Here is a 14,282-nt window from a genome sequence, read left to right on the forward strand (position 1 = left end):
TTGTCATGCGGAGCCTGGGCTTGGGTCCCCGCTCGCAGTTGTTAATAAATAAACGGGCTGGCTTTTCTTTCCAAAAAGTCTCAGCCTCGTTTACAACAATTTGGGCTGTTGGCGTACTCCGAACGTGAGATGCTGCGGTCACGGTGCTGCTGCTGCAGAGCAAGCGATATTTGGAAAGTGAACACAAGCGGCTCTGACGTGGGAGCTGCTCCATCGCCTTGTCAGAAATCCAAGGCAGCCCTCTCGTGGCCACGGCTGTTTCGGAGTAATTGCTTTGGCTTTAATCCCTATCGGCGCTTGTGCTCACAGCTCGAAACACACGGGGTGGTGTCAGGAGAAGGGCTGGGGCATGAAACAGACCCGTGTTTTACCTTTTGATCAGGTGCTTTTTGTGTACGAAGCGGCCAGGGCTGAAAGCAAAGCGGGGCTACCCGGCGCTCCAGAGGATTCCGTTCCGTTTGCCGTGGGCTGGGGTCTTAGTTCGTTTATTTGTTGTTGATTTTTGGTGGTTTTTTTTTTTTTTTTTAATTTATTGTTTGTTTTGTTTGCTTTTTTTGAGGGTGCTTTTACATTTTTTGCGGCTTGTCTACTCCTTCTCTCCGGGCGCTGTGCATCCAGGCTGTGTGTGGAACGCCCGTCCCCGCCGGCAGGGCCGCCCCGGCCTGACAGGACCGCAGCAGGCCGTGGGTTCGCTTGGCGCTGCTGGGGAAAGTCCCGGCCGCTCTGCGCTGTTCCCGCCCTGCTGCAGAGCGAGCCCCGCCAGGCACGGGACAGCGCCGGCTGCTAAGGAACCCGCGCACCAACGGCCGCCGCTGCCGCCAGCCAATCAGAGCGGGGCGCTGTCTGCCGCCAGCCAATGAGGGCGGGGCGCTGTCTGCCGCCAGCCAATGAGGGCGGGGCGCTGGTGGCCGGCAGCTCCCCAGGCGTGCGCCGGCGCGGCCGTTGGCGGCCCGGGCGGTTTGAAGCTGAGCAGGCGGAATGGCGGAGCCGCGCCCGCCGGGACCGCAGGGGGATGGCCGGGACTCGCCGGCTGCCGGCGCCGGCCCGCAGGACCGCGCCGAGCAGGCCGAGAGAGGTATGGGCTGCGTGAGGGCGCGGGGAGCCGGGAGGGCCGCGGGCAGCCTGCGCCCCGCGCTCGGGCGGTGCCCGAGGGATGCAGCTGGATGGTGTGGAGGCGAGGAGCGGCCAGGTCAGGCTGTGCTGCCCGGGCTGCTCCGGCTGGGGTTCGGATCCACCCCGGGCCGCGCCCTGGGCAGGGTAACGCCCGCTTGGCTGAACGTCCCTCGTTCCCGGCTCGGGGCGTGGGCACCGGCCTGGAAACGAGGGAGCGCACGTAGGGATGGCTCTGGAAATCAACACTAAAATGTGGTGGGGTTTCTTTCCTTTTAATCGTGAAGTTCTGGTATGTTTCTCAGTGCCTACTGCGGGCGCTGAAATGGGCGTCGAGGAACGCATATGGGTTTGAAACGCTTCATCAAGGATAATTTTAAGACGTGGCGTAGAAAGCAGGTTCATGATAGGCTTTGGGTGAACAGGAGTTCTCTGGGAATAGACCAGTGAGTGGCTGAATGACAGTTCGTGGGGTTTGCTTTACTCCCGCTCCTCTTCCCAGATCTGCACCGGGAAGATGCTGAGAGTGATTCGAGTGCTGACTCCTGGAGTGACTATGGCAGTCGTGACAAACCAGGGACTACTTTGGGAAGGACTGTGCCAGACGGGAACGTGCTTTTTCCAGATATTTTTCATACCGATCATCTTTTGTTTTACGAGCGATTCAGAGCTTACCAGGATTACATCTTGGGTAAGTAATTTTTTCATAGGAATATAAGGTGGTGTCAGTTTTCTTGTAGTGACTTTAAACGATCCAGTTTAAGTGGAGTCACTTGTATATTAAGGTGTGAGATGCCTTTAATATGGGCTGGAAAAGATACAGTGTCCTGTCTTCACTTATGCTGTAACCTCAGCTGCTCTAGCTGGTGAAGCAGGAGGCAGTAATTTTAATATAAGTAAATAAAATCTGAGTGATGGAAAGGCAGAGGTGTTAATAGTGGATTCTGTGCCTTGTTTTACCTGGTCTTTCTAGAATTTTTTTTTGTGTATTGTAAGCCTGTTTAAGATAAGGCATAGGTTATGTGCTTAATACGATTGGCACTGAAACCTTCAGTGTCTGGAAGGTTGAGTCCTGGATGTCTTTCAGAGGAGCACAAAACAGATGCTCTCCAGCTCTCTCAATACTAAGAAAACTGGCAAAAATCCTTATGGTTATCACGAGCAAAACAAAACGAAGTCCAACATGACAGGTGGTAGAGGAACATTTCAATTGTGTTGACTTTGATTTTCCAGTGGTGTGGAGGACTTTTCATCCATTCCTTGCAAAAATGTACGTCTTCAATTTCTTTTTAGCTGACTGCAAAGCTTCTGAGGTGAAGCAGTTCATAGCCGAATACCTGGGGAAGGTCCTTGAGCCCTCTGGCTGGCAGGCGATCTGGCGCACTGATGTGTTTGAGGTCCTTGTTGGGGTGAGTGGATCGCTGCTGCTCAGGCATTTGTCTCCAGTTAACATAATTTACCTCTGCAACAGACTTTCCTAGGTCTCTCAATGTCCAGGTCATACATCCCTGTTGCAAACCTTGGATGTTCAAACTTGAAGTTTTATCACATGGTTGAGGAGGGAAAAACTTTGTAGCCTCTCATCTCTTCTGTCCAGTTAGTGACAAAAATGGCTTTCACTTGCCCAGACTAACAAGAAACTTGGATTGTTTGTATCCTGTGGGCACTTTGAAAAATGAGCCTCAAAGGGGTCCCAAAGAGCTGTGAAGTATTGGTTTGTTTGAGTCTGAGGATACTGCTTTTGCCATTTTTTAAAACAACAAAACAAAAAAAAAAGAGAGCAACTCACTGGCCTTGTTATGAGCATTATGAGGGATTTGAATGAAGTTTTGGATGTGGAAAAGGCTCTCTAGCAGTGTGGATGTGAGAAGCTTAACTCCAGGTCATCATTCAGCTATTGAGATGGCCTTGGCTGTACTGTGCCATTTGTGTTGGTTTGTGTGGGTCAGTTGGGACCCAGAATGGCCCTGACTGAGGCACATCATATTCCCCTCCCTCAGCTGGATCTGCAGTTCTGAGGGCATCTGCAGAGCTGTTTGTTCCCACAGGTGGTTGGTGTGAATTTCTTGGATCTGAAGGCAGTTGTGCAGCTCAGTGAGCCGTTCCTGTGCGAGTCCCAGGATGGCAGCTTTACCCTGGAATGCATGCAGGAGCTCCTGGAGCTGAAGGAACATCAGATCCTGCTGCAGGAGCTGTGGGTTGTGTATGATGAGTCAGGAGAGTTTGACCAGACAGCACTAGCCATAGAGCATGTCAGGTAGGACAATTACACCCTGCTAGTACCCCATGGATCCTGTCCTGAATTCTTGGGCCATGCTGGCAGCTCCACAAACCAAGTTTTCCAAAGTAAATCTGATGACTGGTACTCTGAGGAGACTGCTTTCCCTCTCTTTTTCACCCCAGAGTGACTGTGTCACTTGCAGACTAGTACACTATTCTTTTCTCTTTAATAACATTTTGGTGGATTTTTAATTTTTTTGGTCCTGTTGTTCTTTCTGCATTTTGCCTCCTCCCCTAAATTTGCTCTTTATTCTTTCGGTGTCTCTTTACATATTCTATATTTTTTTTCTTCTTTTTCATCTGTCTCTTTTCCATCTTCCTTTCTTTCAGGCACTGCATGCTGTTTGAAACCTCTATACAAATCGGCTGTTAGGACTGGACAAAAAAGCTAAAATAGGAGGAATGACCTACATTGTCAGAAAGAAAGCTTAGCTGAAGGGCGATTGGCCGAAACCAAACAACCAAAAAGCCTCAGAATATGAAGAGTGTCAGTCTTGCTTTTCAAATCCAGCTTTAGCTGTTCACTCCCTTTTGAGGAAGTAGGAAATTATTATGAATTTTAAACTTAGACACAAAATAAATCTCTTTCTTTATGCAGGTAAGCAACAGGAGAGGTGACTTCTGTGTGTACTGAGCAGCTTAGGGACAGTAACATGAATTTAGAGAGGGATGATGCTTTGAGGTGAATTCTCACATTGGTTACATTGGTGTTTCCAGTGCTGTTGACTCTGCTCTCCTCTGTATGATTTCACACTTCGCTTCCAAAGGTTCTTCTACCGGTGCATCTGGAGGACGTGGGACGAGGAGGAGGAGGATGAGTTTGATTACTTCGTTCGATGTGTTGAGCCTCGACTGAGACTGTGAGTGCAACACCTTTGCTGTTCTTAGGGCAGAACCACTGGAATGTGCGATGTGGGAATAGTGACTCAAAATTAGGTGTAAAAAAACCGTGTTGACTTGTAAACCAAAGCAAGTTTGTTCTAACAGCATTCACTGTCAGCTGGTCAAAATTTTGTATGGAAAGAGAGCACAACTGAGGCTGCCACTTGATTTCTGAGCCCTCAGTTTTTCCCTGTAATCTTTGGCATTCCATCAGATGGTGCCCTAAATCCAGCAATAGCCACACTGGTACAAGTTGTAATCCTAATAAAGGCTGGCATAGGATACTCCATTCTTTACCTCTGGGTATAAAATAAAAACCAGAATGGAGCTGAATGTAAACAAAAACTTGTAAATTGGTCATTCTGCAGGAAGAATGTGTGTGAATCTTTCTTAGTTTTTCTAATAAAGGCTTAGATACTACCTTCTAAACTGTTACCTTTTTTTTTACGGCTGTGCTTATGCCTTTATTTTAGAGTGAGTTTCTGATAGTTGTAGACAGTCTTTCAAGGCGGATGGGCAGCTATTTAGAAAATAAAATGTTTGTTCTGATTTTCTGGTTTTGCTGCTTGCAAATAAAGTGGAGCAGTGTTGATGCAGACTGCAGAGAGCTCCTCAGGTTCTCTCCAGTCTCATGTTTGGTCTTTGAGGATTGTGAATGTGCTGACCCCTTGCTCTGAATTGCAGGCACTATGATGTCCTGGAACACCGGGTGCCTTCTGGGCTGGTAGCTGATTATCAGAACTTGTTGGCTAAATGTGAAGAACTTTATGAGAAGTTTTTAAATGTGAGGAACAGCATATCAAGCAATGATTCGGACTCAGAAGCAGAAAATGTTTCCATGGTGGAAGGACTAAAATTGTATGACAAAGTGGAGCAGTTAAAACAAAAGCTAAAACTAATTGAGAATCCTCTGCTGAGGTAATTGGTAGGTTTGTGCAGGGAGGAGGCTCCTAAGGGCAATCACATAACTTAGAGGAGATGTTTACTGAAGGAAGAGCTGTTGGCTGTGTTGCTCTTGTTGCAGGTACGTGTTTGGTTACCAGAAGTATGGCAGCCTCCAGGCTAAAGGACTGAGACCAACGGGTGCCAGGGTCACTCATGTTGTGCCCTGGACCATGACAGCAAGTCTGCTTCATCTGTTGGCAAGGGACAAACTTTGCCCAGAATCTTGTGAAGGCCTAGAAATACAGGTGCAGTAACAGGAATTGTCTGCTAATAGTTTTTCCTCTCAAGAAATGATGTGGAAGAATAAGTTACTGTGTGCAAGATACTACATTTGCAACATACTACACTACAGTGGTGGGATTTTTTTGTCAGTTCAAAAAAAAAAAGTCACTGTAATTTAAACAATAAGTGGTAAAACTGGATGATACAAATAATTTTTTTTAATTCATTTGTGCCTATTGCGTATTCTATACAAGCAACTTACTTCCTGTGTGTAGGAAATGAGATGAACCTGTAATAATTCTACAGTGAAACATGGTAAGGTGTAACACTTGAATTTAGTTTTGAAATGCCCATGTCTCTTGATGCTGCTAATCATGATCTAGAGTTTGAAGGAAGAAATGTAATTTTCTTGCTTTGGTACTGTGTAGGAAATAATTTATTTCAGGAGCAGCTATGTTTAGTTTCAGTGAACTCAGACAAGACTTGCTACTTCAGCAGTTAAGAACAGGCTGAATTCCTTGCACCCAAATGAAATGGTTTGCTGTATTCTGATCATGTTCATGAATTACACTTTGCCAAGATAGAGCCATGGGGAAGGTCCTGGAATAACTTCCAGGCTATAAATCTGATTTTCTGACTTGGAAACTGAAAAAATGCTCTTATTATGTTTACCTTGGAATTTGCTGGGATGCAATAAAGGTGAAGTTTTTCTGTGCTATCTGTCGTCCTTCAGTATAGAATTCCTCAGTAATGTTTGTGAAGGATATCAGCCTGCCCTCTTTATCAAGGAAAAGGACCATGTGGACACTATTTACCACTGTGGTGTCTGAACTGTGTTTGGGGGTGACTCGTACCATGGGCAAACACAGGAGTATTCAGACCAGCTCTGATCTACTTGCTGAATTGTTTGGTTTTTATTTTCTTTACCTTCTGTCATCCACTTCTTTGTGGTAAATTCATGGCAAATCACTTAGGCACAATTGAAGTGTTGGCTCCAGGCCGTAGTGAAGTTTGCTTTGGGGTGCATGTGTTGCTTGATCTGTGTGTCCACAGTTTTCTCTTGGGGGAATGGGCATGACACAAACATCAAAGGCATGTGTTAAGGCTGGTTTTGTCCACAGAGGGCTACAGTTCTTGAATTCAAAGTAGAAATTTTGTATTATTGGTGCCATTAAAAGGGTTTCTTTTAAGCAAAAGCAGCAGCACTTAATTGAAAGCAAGCTCTAAGGGCATAAATGCATCCATTTTTACAGCATTCTTTGGGATCTGATTGTATTTTTTTGTCTGTTGCAGTTTCACCGTGATCCACTGGCAGCTGTAAATGCCTGTTATGAAGGAGACAGAGTCATCATCTGTCCTGGCCATTATGTTGTCGATGGCGTCTTCTGCATTGCTGATTCAGTTGAGATAGAAGGTAGAAGGTTTGCTAGTCTGAAGGTCCTTAAACAAGTAAATGGAATGTCTTAAACTAGCTCTGTGTAAGGATTTACTCTCTGCAGAGTTTGCCAGGAGCATTTGCTTTTTTCTGCAAAGTATTCCTGTTGGTGCTGCAGAGCTGTGCCTAATGCAGGGTGGAGTGAGCTGTTTTGTTAGCCATAGTGCAGATAAACTGCAGATTTTGTTAATTGGTAGAAAATCCATAATTTCCTCCTCTTTGCATAAGTGGCGATTATGCAGGTAATAGACAGGATTCAACAGAAACCTAAGGGACTTGATGGTTGTAATAGTGGAAACAGAAGTTATTCTGAGAGGCTTCTACTAACTTAAGAGGACTTGAGAAATGTCTTTGTGGTTCTTTGCATGTCTGAATGGACCTCAGGGGCAGCCTCTGAGCCCCACTGCTGCTACAGCCCCAGTGAGAGCAGGAGGGAAGGAGCCAGGAGGTTTTCTTAGGATTTAGTGATGGCACTTGGAGCATGTCAGTGATGGGGAGCAGGGGCTGCCAGCCTGACTGCATTGGTGGGAGGCACGCAGGTGGAGGAGGAAGCTTTTGATTAACACATTTTTTCTGTAGAAACAGACACAACAGATGTGATTTTAGAATTTTTCTTGCAAAATATTTGTGTTTTAAATACTTCTGCTTTGCCTAGGATATGTTGCTGTCTCACCATTCTTGATTTCTCAGTGTATTCCTCTGCTTTAGGCAGGCGCACTCTGTTGCAGTGTTACAGTCTGTTTATCACTGGGGCTTCTGCAGCTGTTCATATACTTATTTAGTTGCATTTTTATCTTGTCAAAGCTTCTTAATGAGAAGAAGGCTGAGAGTTTAATTTCCTGATGTTCTGGACTTTATTTTTCTTGCCCTTCTTGTTTTATGAGTGTCATTTTCTTTTTTGCCCATCTCCTGTGTGTGTTTGATTTATAAAGATACACATTGTGATAACCAGTGCACCTGCAGGACAAGGGACCTCGATAAAGTGCTTTATTTATCTCAAGAATGACATTGTTCTAAAATGTGTGTGGTGCTATTTATTGCTTTTCTAGCTTTGAGGAAACTGAAATACAAATGGTGCAGTAGCACACATTAAAGGATGAGCTGCTCTATTTTAAGGAGCAAGGCACATAAATATGTATTTTTAGTACAAACCATGCTCTGAATAACAAGTACTTGTCAGGTATTTAATCTTCTTATATGGACTCCTGTTAGATAAGGTATTATAGCAATAGGAGCAGCCAGGAACGTTTGAAGTAGGAGCATCAAGACAAACTTTGCTGGCACTAATCTGAGCAGCTGGCTGCTTTGGTGGCTTTTTTGGGATGAAGGAGTGACTCATGGAAGATACGTAACGTTGCTTCATAGAGCTTTTATTTTTTCCCAGCTGCTGTGCAAGTCAGTACCAGGGTTCAAAGTATGAAGATTAGTAAGTCAGGGATAAATAAAAACTTTCAGGAACTAAATGAGGCTAAAGCAGTAGCTGTTGCAGGAAGTCATGGTAAAGATGACTTCCATGCTGGACAAAAAGGTGTTGCAAAGGCACCTGAGAACTTCCCTTCTGCTCATGCTATAGTTGTTCAAGCTGGCTGGGAGCCTGCAGCATCAGCCCTTCTCTGTGCTCCGTGTCAGTGGATGGCAGTGGCCTTGGGCTGCCTGTGGAGCCCCTCAGCCGTAGGCAGGGGCACAGCCCTGCTGGGGAGTGAACACCCCTGGGCAGCAGGTGAACCTTCCTTTGTTCTAGGGCTGCTGCTTCAGAGGTGAAGTGTAAAGCAAGCTAAAGGCACAGTCAGAAAACTGCAGGCACTCTGTAGGACAATCATTCCTGAAACTCCTGCTTTGGATAATAACCTCGTTCTGTAGTGGTGAGAAGTGAAGCTACATCTGACTTTTGCTGTCCTGTGGTGTTTTACATGCTGGAACTGTCCCATGCCCCTTCCTTTCCAGGGGTGACCCTAAATCTACATAGCAGTGGGAAAAGGTTTCTGGGTAATACCATGTGTTGAAATATCAATCACTTAACTTTGCATTAAATTGCCTGTCTTTAAAACTTTCTGCCAACTCTTGTTCAAAGGTTGTTTGTTTGGGTTTTGGTTTTTGTGTCGCACTGACCGCTCGCTCCTCTGCTCGGCTACTCCCTGTGGTGTGCGGCAGGAGTGGGGAGCAGCTGGAGGCTCTTGGCTTTAAAGCTGCTCCTCTGGAGTTCAGCTCTGCCCAAGGGAGCTGAAGCTCCAGGCACAGCAGCCCAGACGAGGGCGAGGATAAAAAGTAGTGAGGAGGCTTGCCACAGGAGGTAATCCAAATTTATTGGAGGGTATCTGCAGAGGATAAGCCCGGATCAGATCTGAACAACTTATAAAGGGAGGCATTACAACAGGGATGGCTTGTCAGGGGCCCAATAGGGATCTCTAAGGGAGGGATATGGACAGGGATAGACATTCACATAAACCAGTAGTCTTGAGGGGTGGAGGGAAAGGGATCACATGCCCCAATGGGGCATCCTGGTTTAGGGGCTTTCCAAGAGGGGAGGTATCTGAGGGGGCAGGATCTCGGGGGACTGACGGGGACCATATAAGAGTAATTAGGGGAGGCTCTGGTGACAGGCACAGAACTTTCGGGAATAACGGGAGGGGTTTGGGTGATTGATGCGGAACAAGGGGAGGAGAACAACAATATAGGGAACACCAGGGGAGCAGCTTGGGTCTGGGGCAAGCCAACTGGGAATAGAAGTGGGGAAGGTAGGGATGAACCATCAGGGTACAGAGAACATCTGAAAATACAGTAAAAGTATTGCATCACCACAGGTTTTTGGGGTTTTTTGGGGTTTTTTTGGGGTTTTTTTTGGTTCTTTTTGGTTCTTTTTTGTTTGTTTTTAACCTTTTTACTTGCACGTGGCAGTATTTATTTATGTACTTGGTTAAAAGCTGGCATTCTGCTTGGGCACTTCTTATCTTGTGTGTGCTTTCAGAAAATGATAGGACTCATGCTGCTTTAATGGATGTTGCATTATTGCTTTCCTTATCATGATTCTTGTCAGTGACAAGCAATAAAAGCTTTACATGCTCATAAATTTTCCTGTAAGTGCTTAAATGCTGACAACTGTGGATGGCTTAGTAAATCAATGTTGGCATGTGCTTGTGAAAGCTTCTTTTTAAACCGAATTAATTGGGAAGCATGTGCAACACGGGAATGCTGAATTTTCCCCCAAATTCCAGGCAAATAGGGAAGTTGAGTGAGGCATACTAACAGTATCAAGCCCTTTGCACTTTTTTTTTCTGGTGTTGTGGTGTGGCTGCTGTTCCCCGCTGTGTTCTTTGGAAGCTCTGCGTGTTCTAGTGAATTTCTGTCCTTGGAGAGCAGACTGGAGGTGCCTGTGTGTCCTTAATTCCTGCATTCCCCCTGCTCTGTTGTAACTTTTGGGAGTGAGAACTTCGGCCTTGGCAAATGTGAGCTGTTACCCATTTGTTCAACTTTCTCAAATAACTTTGCATTTTGTTGTGTGCCATTCAAGTAAGGTAACTTTTTGCTTTGGAGTGCCCATACCTTGGCACAGAGGGGGTGTAATGTATAGCCTGGCCACTTGGTGAAAATCCTATTCAAGGTATTAAAACATCAAGCTTTAAACATCAAGCTTTAAACTTCTTCCGTTAATTTAAGAGTCTGTTACGTACTGAACACCTCATTGTCACCAGATATTCTCCAAACTTTCATCTTTCACCTCTGCCCTTAGGCTATGGCCTGCCAGATGATGTCGTGATAGAAAAACAAGGTAAAGGAGACAACTTCTTTGACTGTACAGGAGGCAATATAAAGATCTCCAATTTGAAGTTAGTACAACATGATGCTGTGGAGGGGATTTTAAGTAAGTGTAAAAGCATCTTGACCTTTTTGTGACTCTTCTACAATTAGTGTCAGAATTAAAGCTGGGGACCCAGTGTTGCAGTTTGACAAAATATTGTAGAGAGGAGCCCTACAGGTATAAGTATCAAGTCTTCCCCCTCTTTTTTTTAACTTGCTCATAATGTGGACATCAAAATAACTTCTGTTTGTACTTTCAAGCTATTGTGGCTCTTACACTTTATTCTTATAGTGGGATAAGATCTTTTGACTTGATCTGCTGTGTCTCTGAGTGAGTGCTGTGCAGCCTGTGTCAGGCTGAGCGGAAAAGGAAACAATCCCTCTTTCCACAGAAAAGCCTCCATGGCAATATTCAGCTGCAGCTGACCCCAGCCAGTGCTCCACTGAGGAACAGCACATGCTGTAGGAATCCTGTAGGACTTTGTTTCCAGCACCTTCAAACTGATACTCAACTAAGTCTAAATTGTATCCAATGAGTTTATTGGCCATGGCCTTGTCTTTGCAGAAGATGCTAATTAATATTTTGCCTCAACAGAAATTTGGGTTTTAAACATGTTATAAAGTTTATTAACACTTGCATGCATGTATTTAATATCTTTTGAGTCCAGAAGTCTTTTAGGAATGTAATGAAAAGAATTACTGCTGTCATAAAAAAAAAGACAAAAAACCTTTAAGACAAATCTTCAACCAGTTTGTCCCTGCTTAGACCACAAAAACAGCATGAGTTCAAACCACACATGAACAAATCAGTGAATTGAATCTGAAGTGGATAAAATGAAAATATCACACTGCAAAGCTGCTCTAAGGCTGTGTGTTATAGGGGTTTGTCTTTGCAGAACTGGTTCATCCAGCAATAACTGTTTCTGTGTATGTAGATGTCCATCATGGGAAAACCACGCTGGAGAATTGTGTGTTACAGTGTGAAACCACAGGAATAACAGTGAGGACATCAGCTGAGCTACTGATGAAAAACTCAGATCTCTATGGGGCCAAGGTACACACTCATTCTTAACTTTGGCTTACTTCCTAAGTTAAAATAAAGATTTCTCTTTCGAAATAGTGCAGTCAGTCACAGGGTGGCTTCTGTCGCTCTGGAGAGAACCTTTACAGTTTCATTTTGGACAGCTACATGTTACTGAATCAAGATTGGTTCCAGAGGTCTTGTAGCCTCTAGTGAAATGTGTCAGGCTGTTCTGTGTGTGATGATAGCAAAGTGATGCAGTAACAGGGGACATCTGTGAAATAATCATTGCTGCATCGCTGATTCATGTCTTGCAGTACTTTTAAAGTGATTTCCTGGTTTCTCTGTCCATAACTAGTTTTCTCATTTCCATTTGTTCTGCAAGTGAAATGCCCTTTTTGGCACCTTTGATTCTTACAGAGGGATGATAAACACAAAAATGGACTCTGATTTGGATATTTTGTAGAATGATGGGGCTTGAGGTATTGAGAGGGATGAGTGAAAAACAAGCAAATAATTCAATGCTGTGCATCTACTCTTCAGCAGGCCTTCATGGACTGGTGCCAGTAATACTGTGGGGCCTCAGCCTTGAGTAATGCTGCTTGGGCTGGGTAGCAGAGCTGTGAATCTGGAGGGGTAACAGAATTTTGCATTGTGCAAACTGGTAGATGAACACAAAGATCTGCCATGGAGTGGTCAAGTTCCATTGTAAATGTGCCTGAACTGTTTGTGAACTGCTACCAACTGTATCTTGTAGGGTGCTGGTGTGGAAATCTATCCAGGAAGTGCGTGCACCCTGCTGCACAACGGAATCCACCACTGCAAGGAGGGAATACTGGTCAAGGTCAGTCCCAGCCACAAGGTACTGGCTTGCCAAAAGCTTATTACTGCTTCCATTAGTGCCAGTAGGTTTGGGTTGGCTTAAAACCTGCTGTGCTGTGCTGGAACTTGTACACGTCACACATGATGACAGTGGGACTTGCTTGCTTTGGCCTGGCCACCAAAGCAGTCACCTGGTTTTATTTCTTATCTGCCAGAAGGAGAAAATGCCTTTTGCAATGCTTCTTGTGTAGGCAAATAACTGTGCTCTAGCCAATGCAGAGAACTGATTCTACCTAAAACTGGAAGGTTTTTGTATCCCTTTAGCTGGGCGTGACATGTTGGATTTCTGTTTTGTTCTGTAGAACTTCTTAGATGAGGATTATGAGGCTCCCAAGATAACCATGGTTAATAATATGATCCATAATAATGAAGGATATGGTGTGGTCCTGGTTAGACCAGTGATGGCCTCTGAAATGAAGGATGCTTCAGCACAGGGAACTAAAGGTATTTTTCTTTTCCTTGAAGAAACTCCTAAAACTAGTAAGTCCAGTATACCCAGGTTTTTGGATTGCATAATTCATAACTTTTATTTGAAATTTGTGGCTGTCATGAAGTACTTACCCAAAGAGTGAGTGAGATGAGGTGACAGTGCTAAGATTGAAGAAAATTAATTCCAGGATTTCTTAATGATGTGGCTGTTTTGCATGACTGTTGGTGACATTGACTCTTTCCTGCCTTAGGGAATACACAACCTACCCAGGCAGGTGATGAGACAGCCTGTGCCAAGGGCTCCAGACAAGAACAACCTGGATGTGTAACTGATGAGTTGGAGCTTTATAAGCGAGCTGGGACTTCTGAACAAACTGAAAACAACTCTGAAATTGCAAATGTACTTGGGGCTACTTCTGCAAAGAAGTGCCAGATGCACAAGAAAAGACTGAGTGAACTGGGCTTTACAGAAGCTGATGACAACTTAATGTCACAGAAAATGTTTGTCTCTGTTGAGGGCAATCAGTTCAAATGGAATGGGAAAGGAAGTTTTGGTATCTTTCTTTTCTGACTGTCCTGACTCCTGCTGGCATTGCAGTAGGATTTGTACAGTTACTGGTCAGATCACATGCCAGGAGTTGTGCTATGTTGTTACACTTTTATTTCCCAAGTGTAATCCTTATTAAAGGACTGGGGCTAAAAACTCACTTGGTTCTTTTGTCTCATGTTTTCCAAACCTTAAATCTCCTGGGTGAGCTGCCTTTGTGATGCACACAGTGTGCACTTCTTTCCCTTGCACTTCATTTTAAGCCTGGCTCCTCTCTTGATAATGTCTTGGTTTTAAAATCAGCTTTGTTACCAAATGGCAGAATGGGTCAGGTTGGAAGGGAACACAGTGGGTCTTCTGGCCCCACCTCCCTGCTCAGACAGGGCCATACCAGAGCTCATGGCACAGGATTGCATCCAGACTACTGTGGAATGTCCTCAGTGAGGGACACTCCACACCCTCTCTAGGCAGCCTGTTCAGTGCTTGGTCACTGCACAGCAAAGAAATCCTTCCTCATGTTCAGGTGGAACTTCGTGGGCATCAGTTCCTGCCTATAGCCTCTTGTCCCATTGCTGGGCTCCATGGAGCAGAGCCTGGTCCCTCCTCTGACACCTCCCTTTGGACACTGACAGACAAGGATGAGGTCCCCTCTCAGTCATCTCTTCTCGAGGCTGAGCAAGCCCAGCTCCCTCAGCCTTTCCTCATCACAGAGATGCTCCAGTCCCTTCAATATC

The 14,282-nt window shown here is 45.0% G+C and overlaps 1 protein-coding gene across 1 annotated transcript; it reads left to right on the plus strand.

Annotated features, from left to right (window-relative positions):
- Positions 1-905: 905 nt before the first annotated feature.
- Positions 906-13,692, plus strand: SHCBP1 (SHC binding and spindle associated 1). The gene is made up of 13 exons (XM_069027110.1): positions 906-1,075; positions 1,613-1,801; positions 2,404-2,519; positions 3,159-3,367; positions 4,158-4,250; positions 4,957-5,190; positions 5,297-5,462; positions 6,733-6,853; positions 10,602-10,733; positions 11,605-11,723; positions 12,448-12,534; positions 12,875-13,016; positions 13,253-13,692. Exons 1-13 carry the CDS (start codon positions 979-981, stop codon positions 13,570-13,572), a joined length of 2,025 nt encoding a protein of 674 aa, XP_068883211.1. The 5' UTR covers positions 906-978; the 3' UTR covers positions 13,573-13,692.
- Positions 13,693-14,282: the final 590 nt, after the last annotated feature.

The sequence above is a fragment of the Aphelocoma coerulescens genome, chromosome 11 (assembly GCF_041296385.1).
Source record: "Aphelocoma coerulescens isolate FSJ_1873_10779 chromosome 11, UR_Acoe_1.0, whole genome shotgun sequence".
In the NCBI taxonomy this organism is placed as follows: Eukaryota; Metazoa; Chordata; class Aves; order Passeriformes; family Corvidae; genus Aphelocoma; species Aphelocoma coerulescens.